This window comes from Corythoichthys intestinalis, chromosome 12, assembly GCF_030265065.1.
Source record: "Corythoichthys intestinalis isolate RoL2023-P3 chromosome 12, ASM3026506v1, whole genome shotgun sequence".
In the NCBI taxonomy this organism is placed as follows: Eukaryota; Metazoa; Chordata; class Actinopteri; order Syngnathiformes; family Syngnathidae; genus Corythoichthys; species Corythoichthys intestinalis.
This window is the reverse complement of record NC_080406.1, coordinates 18,619,530-18,634,045: the sequence shown is the minus strand read 5'-3', so window position 1 is coordinate 18,634,045 and position 14,516 is coordinate 18,619,530. Positions and strand designations below refer to the sequence as shown.

The 14,516-nt window shown below is 39.1% G+C and overlaps 2 protein-coding genes across 7 annotated transcripts in view; one reads left to right on the top strand and one right to left on the bottom strand.

Annotated features, from left to right (window-relative positions):
- faima (Fas apoptotic inhibitory molecule a) overlaps positions 1–11,657 on the bottom strand; it is a 98,850-nt gene extending 87,193 nt beyond the window's left edge. Inside the window, exon 1 of the mRNA XM_057852851.1 lies at positions 11,277–11,657. Coding sequence (XP_057708834.1) covers positions 11,277–11,627 — 351 coding nt within the window. The 5' untranslated portion in view covers positions 11,628–11,657. The remainder of the gene's footprint in view (positions 1–11,276) is intronic.
- Positions 11,658–11,761: 104 nt separating this feature from the next.
- Positions 11,762–14,516, top strand: part of epsti1 (epithelial stromal interaction 1) — a 38,347-nt gene continuing 35,592 nt past the window's right edge. For 5 of the 6 annotated variants that reach the window (XM_057853180.1, XM_057853178.1, XM_057853177.1 and 2 more), the window contains exon 1: positions 11,762–11,991. In XM_057853180.1, the coding sequence (XP_057709163.1) occupies positions 11,882–11,991 (110 nt within the window). In that variant the 5' untranslated portion in view covers positions 11,762–11,881. The remainder of the gene's footprint in view (positions 11,992–14,516) is intronic. The other variant, XM_057853182.1, reaches the window with a different exon arrangement.

Here is a 14,516-nt window from a genome sequence, read left to right as displayed (position 1 = left end):
TGATTTTTCAGAACTCAATACTGTTCTGAGCAAATTTGGATGTAACTGACTGGGTGAAAGCATGAAAGCTTAAACCAGTAATTTTCTTTATCCAGCAAGGCCGTTACGAAGACTGGGCCGTACTATTTAAATGTGTGTAATTTTGCAAATATATTAATTTGCAAACTTCATATAATTTGGGATAAGCCTCAGATTTTAAACTGATGAAATCAAAATTGAATTGTTTGGGAGTAACACACAATGTCATGTGTGGAGGAAAAATGGACCTAAATCAGCCTATTCTCACAAAAGTTTGAAAAACTTTAAGAGCAGCACTCTAAGCAACATTACCCCGTGTGACCCTTTAAATCCAATTTTCTAAAATGGCGACAATAAATTAAAAAAAAAAGTTGACTGCGACACATCAAGGATAGGTGCATATTAAACTATTTCTTCAATAAAATACACAACTGTGTCTGCCTCATTTGCAAAGAGACAGTCGCGGAAGATACGCAACGAGAAATTAAAGCAACTTGAAGCTAATTTAATTTCACAGCAGCAGTATTTCGCAAGAGCCCGAGGGTCGAAAGAGAACATCACAAAGGCGAGATTGTTGAAATTATGAATTAAAAAAAATAAAGCAAATGGGACACACAGAAGGGCTTGCTAAAATTTCTTTAAAACGTAAATCAGCCCAGGTAGCCCCCCACATTTTTACCACACCAAATCTGGCCCCCTTTGGAAAAAGTTTGGACACCCCTGTTTAACTGATGATCCGTAGACAAGGCCAGCTTCTTTCACTTGTTACCAGCTAAATATTATTCAAAAAATAAAGATGGTGGAAGAAATAAGCATCTTGAATTTGAAACGGTATGTTGTCGGTGATTAGCCTAGCAATGATCTTAATTGTGGTTGTCAGCCCAAAACCCTCTAAATATATATTAAATGCATCTTACCAGATATAAAATGACTACTACATAATCTGTGGTAATCGTTTGGAGCCCAGTTTTCTCGTCGAATTGCAGTAGTCCATCTCGCTCTCCTCTCCAGGTCTCTCGGAATACGGTAGAATCTCAAGTCTCTCCGTCTATCTTCTCTGTTATTGCAACCGACCGCCACACACGCATTCACCATTTTGATTATTAATGTTAACGAGCAGAAAAACACTCCATAATAGGAGGAATTTACGTAGCGGTAATGCATCAACAACGACGAGTTGACGGACAATATGGTGCGGGGGTGTGGTTGTGACGTCATGTGAGTAGGGTCTACAGGAAGCGTCTGGTTGAAGTTATTGTTGCCAAAGGGGGGGGCACAAAATATGAAATGTGATGGTTCACTTACTTATTTTTCCCCCCCTTCTGTCATTGTTTGCATGCTATCCTTGTTAAAATATGAAAAGCTACAAATGTTTAGGTGGTTTTAGTTAAAGCAGACACTGTTTTTTCATCTGTGTGAATTTGACAAAGATCAAATCACATTTGATGATTACATGCAGAAATGTGAGAAATTCCAAAAGGTTCACAGCTAATTTTTCATACTACTGTATTTTTGAAGAGGTTCACAAATTAATAACTCATGCATATGTTTTCATATCCCCGTCACATGACTCATGATGTATTTCAGCCCAGATGACAACTTTCCACCATCCTTGACCTCATACGGAGTTTTTTTCTGCCCAAGAGAGTCTGGCTGTCCAGCCAGACCCCTCTCAAAATTACGGCAACAGTATGTCACACTCAGGTTGTGTTTAAAATGTGGTGTGAAAAATTTCCAGTCCCTTTTTGATCACATTTACATGAAATATTTAATCCAGAAATAAATATATATTTTAATTATTCAATACAAATCCACATAATTTATATATATGTGCTGTACATAATGTAAGCCAGCGGATGCCCTGCCTGGCTGCACAGCGCCGCATCAGCTGGCTTGGCCATGTTCTCCGCCGTCCTCCTGACCACCCGACAGGAGACATCCTGGAGTTTGACCCAAAGGCTGCAGGCTGGAGACGATCACGAGGAAAGGCCCGCTCTCGATGGCTTGACACCATCCTCTTTTTAGCTTCAACTGTCTGACGGACGGCCTCAGGTTTTCCTGCAAAACATCCTGATAAACTTTTGAATTCATTCTTCTATTAATGGTTGCATGTTGTCCAGGCCCTGAGGAAGCAAACAGCCCCAAATCATAATGCTCCCTCCACTATGTTTCACGGTGGGAATGAGGTGTTGAAGTTGGTGAGCTGTTCCATTTTTACTCCACACATGACGTTGTGTGTTTCTCCCAAACAATTCAACTTTGGTTTCATCAGTCCCCAAAATATTTTGCCAAAACTTCTGTGGAGTGTCCAAGTACCTTTTTGCGAACATTAAATGAACAACAATGTTTTTCTTTTAAACAGCAGTGGCTTCCTCCGTGGAGTCCTCCTATTAACACCATTTTTGGCCATAGTTTTACATATCGTTATGTGTCCACAGATATATTGGATTGTACCAGTGAATTCTGTAAGTCTTTACAGACACTCCAAGGTTCTTTTTACCTCTCTGAATATTCTGCGCTGAACTTTTGGCGTCATCTTTGGTGGACGGCCACTCCTTGGCAGAGAAGCAACAGTGCCTAAAACTCTCTCCACTTGTAGACAACTCTGACTGTTGATTGATGAACATCCAGACTTTGAGAGATGGTTTTGTATCCTTTCCCAGCTTTATACAAATCAACAATCTTAGATTGCAGGTCTTCAGACAATTCTTTTGACCGAGCCATGATGCACATCAGACAACGCTTCTCATCAAGGCAATTCTTACCAGGTGTGTGTTTTACAGTGGGCAGGGCAGCTTTAAACCACTCATCAGTGATTGGGCACACACCTGACTGAAATTGTTTGGTAAAAAATGGTTTCAATTGCTCTTTAAGCCTCCTTAGGTAGTCGGTTCACTTACTTATGTTTCCCCCTTCTGTCATTCTTTGCATGCTGTCTTCATCAAAATATAAAAACCTATAAATATTTGGGTGGTTTTAGTTAAAGTAGACACTGTTTTTACATTTGTGTGATTTTGACAAAGATCAGAACACATTTGATGGTGATTTTATGCAGAAATGTGAGAAATTCCAAAAGGTTCAGATACTTTTTCATACCACTGTACAGGCTTCCACTACTTACGGTATGATGCTCTCATTTTTACCAACATCCTCATTTACAGCCTTGCCAACCAGCTGGAAGATGTCTTCAACTGCGACAGCCATTGGTTCGGCCACCTTCACTACCAACATGTCCAGATTGAGGACAGCTCCTTTGGGGATCTTCACCTCGGTCACTACCAGTGTTGTTAATAACGGCGTTACAATATAACGGCGTTACTAACGGCGTTATTTTTTTCAGTAATGAGTAATCTAATTAATTACTTTTCTCATCTTGGCAACGCCGTTACCGTTACTGAGGCGGGAAAGGCGTGCGTTACTATGCGTTACTAAGTTGGTTGAATAAAAAAAAGTCTGAGAGAAACGGACTCACGGGGACGAGAGCAGAGCAGGAGTGGGGAAGACGCCGTTGCAACCGCGATGCTAGATGGCTCCAATAATACCTGACGGCAGCCATAGCCGACAAACTACGCCCACATGACACGGTAGATATCATATTATAGATCTAGATGCATATGACAGACACTGCTGCATTGCCAACATGTTTTAAGGACTACATGCGTTTGTAAACAGCCGCCATCTTAAAGCAGTAGACCTCTCAGGAAGGCCCTGATGTAGAGATCCTTCCTAGCGAACCTAAGTAATTTTTTTTTTAATCTAAAATGCTCCTAAATCGGCAAAATCTTAACTTAAATCTATCTTTAAATGATGAAACAATTTTAAAACTTACACATGTTTAAAGTAGACAGATGGGAACTAATGCAATAACGGGAGAAATTTTAACAACTTTAACGATTGATTCACAACTTTAAATGACTTCCACACATAGCAAAGGTTACTAGCTAGTTATCGCAATACCCTTGTGTCTAGTTAAGTGGAGGGTAAAGAATTGGGCTTGGACCAATTGTCCCCCAAGCCCTTTAAGCTTCACATTGTGTGACCTGTTTTTTTTTTTTTTTTTTTTTTTTTTTTGGAGAAAAAAAAAATATCACTAGTTACTTTGCCAAGTAACTAATTACTCTTACATTCAGGTAACTGAGTTACTAAAGCAATTACTTTTTGGGAGAAGTAATTTGTAACTGTAATTAATTACTTTTTTAAAGTAAAATTAACAACACTGGTCACTACAGACTTTCCCAGCTGAAAAAAAAGACCAGGACATCGTAGTTTAACATTCATACTTTTTCACTAACAATCTAGTAGGCTACAGTAAACATAAGCAAAAGACACCAGACCAGGTTTTTAGGCTGCAATGACTGGCGTCGTTAGGCGTAATTTAGGGGGGGCTCCAGACCCCCTAAAATATTCTTAACCCCCCCCCCCCCCCCAAAAAAAAACAAAACAAAACACACACACAAAATGCTGACATATTCACTATAAAGTTGCCAGAATAATAGTCTAAATCAATAATCATATAACCTGTCATTATTAACTTCAATATTATCATTAAACCGGTCAGTTTCCCCTCACTTCATACTGCAATGTTATGTTACGCAATGACAATGAGTTATAATGATAAAAAATATACATTACAAAATGAACCTACGGCCGTTGCATTCTATCATCAGAAAAAGCAGGATTGAACAGTATGGTGACATTCGGTGAACTTCAACAAAAGACAGTGATCTGAAACACTTTTACTTTTCATAAATTTTTAACAGTAAGTCACTGCCGCCATTTGGTGGTCAACAGTGAAATTACACCCAAATAAATGGAAGCCAGGAAAAAAAAGTGTACAAAAATGTTTTATATGCAGGGGTGCACATATTTTTTTTTTGTCCAGGTTCTCAGAGGAAGACCTGGAGATGTGACTTGGTCCTCATTGAGCTTGAGAACTGACCCGCCTGATGCAATAAAATTGTTTATCTTTGTAAAATGCGAGCAAAAACACGTTTGTCAGTGCATGGTGCTGTTCTTCATTACCTTTATTCCGCCACTTGTCCATAGGGCGAGTGGGGTCCTGTCTGACATCGATAGTTTGCTTAATTGCCACATGCTGTTTTTTTCGTGCTTTTCAAAGTTTGGATGGCTGAAATTCTTTGACCCTACATAAAATGCGTTGCTCTTATAAGAGACATTGGGATTCTCACACCACATTTTGTACCGCATTTCCGTGCGAGCATCATTGCTTCGAGCCATGGTACCTCCTGCAGCCACTTTTCAGCAAAAGTCCTTTTTATCGGTAGCTCCGGTGACGTCTCTGTCGTCTGTCTGTCTTTTGAAGGGGGTGGGGGAACACAGAAATAATTACTCAGGCCTGCCTCTTCGACATTTTGAGAAGTTATTTTCTCGTGTCCGCCGCAAATACAGTGGTCAGCCATCGGTACGCAAAAGCGTATGGAAGCCGTTGAGGGCCAGCGCGTTTGTCTACGTTCAGTACGCATGCGCACATGGGGACCACTTATGTGCACCCCTGGTTATATGTTATCTAAGTGGGTTACCTAGCTTACCTCACTCATTCCTCCATGCTAATTTATCCTTGTTGCAAGCAAATAACTTTCTAATATCCATTTGTAAGCGTAACGCTGTTTGAGTCAAATCGAAAAAAAAAAAAAAAAAAAACGTCTTCTTACAGATTATAGGACTGCAGCAACAAATAAATTACTTGCAAAACAGCTGAAAATTATGATGCGCACACAATCAAAATGGTTGGAGGTTATATCCCAAGCCCCATAAATTCATTCATACAGACTGATTCTATTCATTTTGGTCATAGAAACAAATAACAATTCATCGCATCAGTATTGATACAGTTTAAAAACCACATATCATATTAACTCAATATTAGACAAAGCTCTTGAGTGAGAGTCTCTCACTCAAATTGCTCAAATTTAATCGTCATTGTATTCATAGCCAGTTAGCTAAAAGAGAACTAAGCTAATCCGCTACTTCAATTGGTAGTTTAGCGAAGTTAACTGCCTGATACGTAAAAAGTAAAGTTGAACCATTTAAAGGGCAACTGAAGACCTTTCCGGATTTTGGTGTAATTTTACTAATATAAACTTTGGACGAGTTCGTCAAAACAACCATGACATTATCAACACGTAATTGCAAGGATAATTTGCGTTTTTTTTTTTTAGTTTTTTTGCACTCCGTTAATGGTCCCTTCGCAAACCCGAAAGTGTGACGTAGGCAACAGAAGACTACCCACAGCTAGCATAGCAACAACAACGATGTCAGTGATATTTCCACCAAAGGTAACCATTCAGGATCGCTTTTTCGTGACGCTACCGATGGCAAAGGCTCCCAGGAAAGATGAACTACAATTAATCCCAACATGTTTTAACCTGAGGCGTCAGATGACGGCGATTTACTTGACACAGCAGATGGCGTCATGACGCCAATTGACAGCTCGACAGTTCACGAACGGGAGAGTGAGTGGTAAGCCTAAATCCAGCATCGTGATTTTTTTTATTAGAGAGAATGCGATTACATGGTGGTATATTTTTTCCATGCTCTCCACATAGCTAAAACTGGATGTTAGGTAATGGGACAGCTCCTACTGATCTAAATATGGTAAAGCTAGCCCAAATGTGGCTAAATGAATGATATGTTATTGATTTTTCAAAATAAATGACAAAACGATTTTATTTTCCAGGTGTTGCTGTAAACCGTAAGTTATACCAAGCACACAATGGCACACGTCAAAGAACATAAATTTAGTAAGCAACACAAAGTTAGGATAGCAACGGACTAGCGCAACATAATGATAATGGCAGTGGGAAATATGTATTTACTCTTTTCTGTAGCATTGTGTTCTCTATACAAAGATAATGCATTATCATTAAAATGTGAAGGTAGATTTTTCTTTTAAAAAATGTGTACTGTTTATATGACTACTTTATGATTTCATGTCATCAAAATTTGCTACATTTATTTCTCCTAAGTCATCATCATCTGATGTCGCAGACGGAAGAAATTGAGTATCTGGCAGGCCTCATAGGATCTCTTCAGTCGTCATCGCTGGACACCACATCACTTGGGTCATCATATGACTCGACCAACTCTCTCTTGATTTTGGGAAACTGGGTGGCGACTGACTTGCAACGCTTTTTTCATCGTGTTGAGGGTTTCTGCCGCTTAATTTTTTTATGTTTGGCTTCCTGGGGAAAAAAAAAAAAATCACAGCAGCATGAAAATATTGGATGAGTCCTAATTTTAATTTAATAATAATTTCTTGGTGATCAAATAATAATGCCCCAGTCAAAGCAGCATTTATTTGATGCTATTGTTCCCTCTTCAAATAGGAAGACCTTGATGTTGAAGTATAATAGTTATTGTTTTATTGAGATGTATTTGATACATTAGGGCCTGGCAGAGGATTGTTTAATATATAGGCTTTATATTTACCCTGTGACAGGCCAAAAAAACAACGAGCCAAGGACCTATTTGGTGCTGGGAACATTTGAATTTACATAATACCTACTGATATAGTCATAAAATCACATGAGTACACCTGTCAGCAAACCTATCTACTTATGACAGGGCAACAGCATCAAAAAAAAAAATGTCGCACTTCAACAAACAGGCAGTAGGAGTCCCCCTCGTTTATCAACAGAATTGCATTTCATTTTAGAATCATAAAAGCCATTAAGGATCTCTACTTACGTGTTTGTAAAACCAAGGTTGCATTGTTGTAGGTTTTCAAAGCTGTTGTGGCTGAAATGATGAAAACAATGAGCCGATTGGGGACCTGTATGCATGCTCACAAAAACGGTCCAAACCTTTGCAGGAGAAGTTTTTTTGGACCACTCCTAGAGTCTCGAGTCTTCCTGTGAGCAATTCATCGCTACACATCGAGATGGCATGACGAATCCCGCGAGTAAAACCCAGAAAATGTTTGCAATATATGGCGAGGATAGCGTGGTGCTATATTTCCGTGTTCAGAGTGGTGGCGAGGCTTCCTGGAAGTTACGTCACGAGGTAGCGGTCGGCAGGACGGCGCGTTCCTCGTTGCTATGGTGTTGCTATGGCCATAACTCAAAAACTACGCGGTCAATTATTATTTTTTTTTTATAATGTGACTCCGAAAAGCTCTTCAGTTGCCCTTTAAATTTACAATTCATGGGAATAGGGGACCAAACAAACATCAACGCAGAGGTAAAAACGAATAACAAGGATGGGCAGTTTATCTGGCACTAACCTGTAAAGCGGGTGGGAAGATGTCATTTGTACTGTCAATTGTATGATTGACACACGCACTGAAATATTGATGCAGCATTCACGTGTTATTGGAGTAATCAGGAAAAAAAAGATTCTCTATTACATGTGTGACATCGGTATCTATAAAAAGTCACTCAACTTGTGATGTATCATTGGAGCATTAAAATAGTCTCCTCTTCTTTGTAGCAACAATGTTTTTATCCAGGGGTGAAAGTGGATAGAATTTCTTGCTGGAACTCCCCGATGTGAAGGTCGCCACGGAGCCAGAAATTTAATTTTTTATCTATTTTTTTCTTTCATTATTATTATTATTATTTATTTTTTTTGGGGGGGGGGGTGTCAAACTTCTTAAACTACTGAAATGCAAAGAAAACTTTTTTTTAGCAGTTATTTCTACAACACATACAAAAACTGATTTTCATTCAATATTTTTTCAATGATTTGCAAAATAAAAGTTAACTAAAACAGCAATAACCCCAACCTCCATCTCCTAATTTTTATTTTCCCTCATTTCCTCACATACTGAATGCCAAATCTCAATTTTAACTACTTAAGAACATAGGATGTATATTAAAATTGAAGTTAATGTAAACATTTACTTTTGTTTTAAATAATAAAGATATAAGTAACATACATTCAGAAAAATAAGTACCGATTACTTATATTATGCAGAGTGAAATGGAATGTTTTGAAGATTGCGCAAACATTGACTTTTTTAAATCATAAGGAAATGAATAAGTAGCCTAACATAAATTAACAAATATAAGTCCAAAGTTTACATTAACAGCTAAGATGTTCTGAACCTCCCCATCAGAGCAAATAAAACTAAATATGATAAATAAGCCTCCTCAACTCTTTTGTTGCTCTTAAAGTTGAAAATTTGATCCATTTTATGTTGCATTGTCCATTTTTGTTCGCATCAATTCAATAACCTTTTTTTTTTTTTTGCTGTTCCAAAAACTTTTTTTTTGCTGTTCCAGAAAACATGCACATTTCAGCCAATCAGAGCTAACGATCTCTGCTGATCATATGTCAGTTTGTCAGCCAATTGAACGGATAAATGCGTGCAGGCGTTTTGCTTTGCTGCGTGCATTCGCATATTGACTTGACTCCTCATCATCAGACTCAGATAACTGCAGCAGCTGGGGAAACCTCCATGCCGTCCGTGGAATAAAATCAATAATAAATATTGGTGGAAACGGATTACGCTACACAAGCACTTTATTATGCTTGTTGTTAACACATGTGTATGTAAATCTGATGTTGGTAGATTGTTTTTCTTCTTGGAGATTAAATGCATGTGTGGCAGCTTAGCATTTTTTTTACATAGCGTTTTGACAGTTTGACTGTCATATTTTCGGAATCAAAGCACCGTGTACCGGAACAGCATTCTGGGCCTGAATCTTATACCGGAACTGCGTTCTGGGCCTGAATCTTATACCAGAACTGTGTTCTGGCCCTGAATCTTATACCGTAACTGCGTTCCTGACCGTTCTGGCCCACTTTCACCCCTGTTTTTATCCCACTTTACAACACATCAGAACGATTTTCCAATTTGGCAACTCAGATCACCCGATATATTTGAACGCAGCATATCTCCTAAAGGCGCTTCCTTCGCGGAAGTGCCAACTTTTTTTTTTTTTTATAAACAGGAATGAACAATCAACACATAAACAACAACAAAAACAAACAATACAAACACAAACATTCCAGGGGGTATAAACACACGACGCAATGTACATTCGAAAAAAGTATTTAAAAAACACAAAAATAAAAATCGGTGTGATGAATCACAAAAAAAGTTGTAGTTTTTCACAAATACTAATTGTTTTTTTGGCTTTCAAATTCTTTGATTAAAAAAAAAAAAAAAAAAAAAAAAAAACAGATTTATGTAGCATACAGTTTCGTTATGAGAGTGAGAAAAGGAAAGTGATAGCTTGCTAAATTTACATTTGTGGAGGTAGAATTTTGATAACATAATGAGTAGATTAATAATAAAAACATTCTCACTCTTGAAATTCTTATATAGACATAAAATGATATTTTCCCATTTGAGTTTTAGGTCGCGGAAGTGTCAACTCGTATGCCTATCACAGCCAAAGTTACGTGCATTAATTACCATATTGAGGAACCATGTGCAGATTGTGTACTAGAGTAACCATAATAGGCGAATTCTGTAAATTATGGTATGAAGACTTAAAAGTCTAGATTTTATTTATCTTTTTTTTACTGGTGAAATTTATACTGGGGCACTGCAGATCAATAGACCCTACCCACGTGACGTCACAACTCCGCTCTCCTGAATGGTACCGCCCACTTGTCCGTCAAAACATAGTGTTAACCTGTTACGGCTACGTACATTTCTCCTATTTACGGCGTGTTTTTCTGCTCCTTAACATTAATAATCAAAATGGTGAAGGCGTGTGTGGCTGTTGGTTGCACTAACAGAGAAGATGGAAGGAGAGACTTGAAGTTTTACCGTATTCCGAGGGATCCAAAGAGAGCGAAATGGACGGCTGCAATTCGACGTGAAAACTGGGCACCAAAAAATCACCACAGACTATGTAGTAGTCATTTTATATCCGGTAAGATGCATTTAAGATATACTTAGAGGGTTTTGGGCTGACAAATAACCACAATTAAGATCATTGCGAGGCTAATCGCCGACAACATACGACGTAGTACGACATAGTTTCAAATTCAAGATGTTTGTGACTTCCCTTTCTTCCACCATCGTTATTTTTTGAATAATATTTAGCTGGTACCAAGTGAAAGAAACTGGCCTCGTCTACGGGGCTGACAAATAACCACAATTAAGATCATTGCTAGGCTAATCGCCGACAACATACACGTATGTATGTAGTGAGAGTGCTATCGCTAAAACATATAAACATTAAAAGCCTTAACTCCATTGACAAACGACATGAAATACATTAGACTTGACAGTGGATGTTAGCAATAACAAACGATTTTGAACTGAAAATTTCGTAACTCACCTTTCCAAGCACAAGATAGATTCCTGCCGAATTTTCGTGGACGAGGACCTGTTTCACCCAACCAGCAACGAAGTATTTATAAGCCTCCAAGCTCTTGAAGTTTTTCATATTTTCGTGAGAATAGGTTGATTTAGTGTGGACAAGATAATTGTAAATATCTGCGTAGCAGATGTCAGGCAGACAGGGCGAAGACAGTGGGTCGAAAAACATCGATTTGGGCATCAAATATGGATCTGGCGACTGTATAGAACGAAGCTTTTCCTCATAACGCCTTTTATGCAACAGATCCAGTGAGTTTGCGGCATCAGAAAGCACCGGGTCTTCCATGAAATGCATTTTAAATTCCGCCATCAATTGAAAACAATGCTAATACAGTCAAAATGACGGACAAGTGGGCGGAACCATACAGCGTGCACGTGGTTTTGTGACGTAGGTGGGTAGGGTCTATACTGGGGCACGTGCCCCAGTGAAATGTGTCTGGCGACGCCCATGGAAGATTGTGTTTTTTCATGCGCTCCCTTTAAGAAATAATCACAACTCCACCCACTCAGTGACCAAACCTGTGTGGCGTTCATATCATAGAAAGATCATTAATCTGACAGAAAATGAAGCCAAATCGTAATGGAGGTCAACCTTCCACAGGTGTTCCTTCGAAATCCAATAATACCACGAGGGACGCGTTTGACAACAACAACATGGAGAGCAGAATGAGATCGTAAGTCTTTTTTTTTTTCTTTTCATTTTGCCACTTTGTGTTCAAGTTATTGTGCTGTATTGTACCATCATGGTGAAATGTAATTTTAATGGTTTACCTATATTCTAAAGTTTCACATATTGGAGATTAAATTACGTTATTTTTCACCTAGTTGGGTTTAGTTTCAGTTTCGATTAACAACAAACCCAATACAGTACTGTACTTTTTTTCTCGGGAAATGCCAACCTTAGTGCCATATGTAGAATCATGCATTGAACCAACACGAAACCGTTAATTGTTATGTTTAGCTCTATGTATATGTAAACATGGCGCGAGGCACCAAACGTTAATTTGAAATTAATTTTGTTTAAAACAACAACAACTAATCTAAACACGCACATTTCAGCATTATTCGTAGATAGGCCTACTTTCGTCAGTGTACAAGATACATTGCAAGACTGACTGTGATGTACTGTTATGTAGTACTGTTGAACATTATACGTTCACTTGTATGCATTAGGTAGCCTTTTATTTTTCAAGGCAACAATGCATTCACATTCTGGTTGGTTTAACGTATCCCGTTTGGTGTCATAAAGTAAGCTCACTGATCTCAGTCCCTTGAAGAAAACAAAGGTGTAGTATGATCCTCCTTAGTCTGCACAAGTTATTGATAATCAAATAGGGGGAAGACAGGTCACAGACGACCCCCAGTGTAGCTGCCATCAAGGCAGACTAAAGATATATATACAGTGCCTTGCAAAAGTATTCGGCCCCCTTGAATCTTGCAACCTTTCGCCACATTTCAGGCTTCAAACATAAAGATATGAAATTTAATTTTTTTGTCAAGAATCAACAACAAGTGGGACACAATTGTGAAGTGGAACAACATTTATTGGATAATTTAAACTTTTATAACAAATAAAAAACTGAAAAGTGGGGCGTGCAATATTATTCGGCCCCTTTACTTTCAGTGCAGCAAACTCACTCCAGAAGTTCAGTGAGGATCTCTGAATGATCCAATGTTGTCCTAAATGACCGATGATGATAAATAGAAACCACCTGTGTGTGATCAAGTCTCCGTATAAATGCACCTGCTCTGTGATAGTCTCAGGGTTCTGTTTAAAGTGCAGAGAGCATAATGAAAACCAAAGAACACACCAGGCAGGTCCGAGATACTGTTGTGGAGAAGTTTAAAGCCGGATTTGGATACAAAAAGATTTCCCAAGCTTTAAACATGTCAAGGAGCACTGTGCAAGCCATTATATTGAAATGGAAGGAGCATCAGACCACTGCAAATCTACCAAGACCTGGCCGTCCTTCCAAACTTTCTTCTCAAACAAGGAGAAAACTGATCAGAGATGCAGCCAAGAGGCCCATGATCACTCTGGATGAACTGCAGAGATCTACAGCTGAGGTGGGAGAGTCTGTCCATAGGACAACAATCAGTCGTACAGTGCACAAATCTGGCCTTTATGGAAGAGTGGCAAGAAGAAAGCCATTTCTCAAAGATATCCATAAAAAGTCTCGTTTAAAGTTTGCCACAAGCCACCTGGGAGACACACCAAACATGTGGAAGAAGGTGCTCTGGTCAGATGAAACCAAAATGGAACTTTTTGGCCACAATGCAAAACGATATGTTTGGCGTAAAAGCAACATAGCTCATCACCCTGAACACACCATCCCCACTGTCAAACATGTTGGTGGCAGCATCATGGTTTGGGCCTGCTTTTCTTCAGCAGGGACAGGGAAGATGGTTAAAATTGACGGGAAGATGGATGCAGCCAAATACAGCAGGGGTCCCCAACCTTTTTTGCACCACGGACCGGTGTTATTTGGGTCTTTTTATTCACGGACCGGTGTTCTGACAAACTTTGCAACCCACCAAAAATTGCAACGATGCGGTTCTGCGCATGCGCGTAACGTTAAACATAGCCGCAAAATGCGCAAATGCAGCGATTCCAAAGTAAACACTACAAACTTTCTTGAAAGAAAGGAATATTAACTTACGTTTGATGATTGAAGGACTTGTAGAAAAGTTCTCCTCAGATTCATCCTGCCATGTAAGCATCACACAACAGCTGCACACTGCGCTCACCATTAACGACTTCGCCTTGTCGTTAAACATTAATTAAGAAGCCCGCTTCACAAAGATACGATGTTAGAAATTGTAGCAAGGTTTTCAACGCTCTTGTCGCCATGCCAGGATATTCCAGAAAGACTTTAATCCAGAACCTCGGTAGAGTTGTTCTCAAATGTACGTTTAATAAGGTCGCCGTCATTTGTGATCTCTCTGTTTATTCACAAATCCACTCCTTCGCAGTTCGTGGGTCTTCGAGGTTGTAGGCTCGTCAGGTGCCCTTTTCGCCGTAAAAATATCCTTTTCGCCTTAAAAATATTTCCAAAGACGTCTGTTTTCCTGTTATCTTAGCTCGTGTGGGGGCTAATTATTTCCGGGAACAAATGTGCTGCGCCGCGGCCTAGTAATACGCTATTATCGAGGACAAGCGCACTTATATACACAAACAAGATGTTTTGCTAGCAGTCCA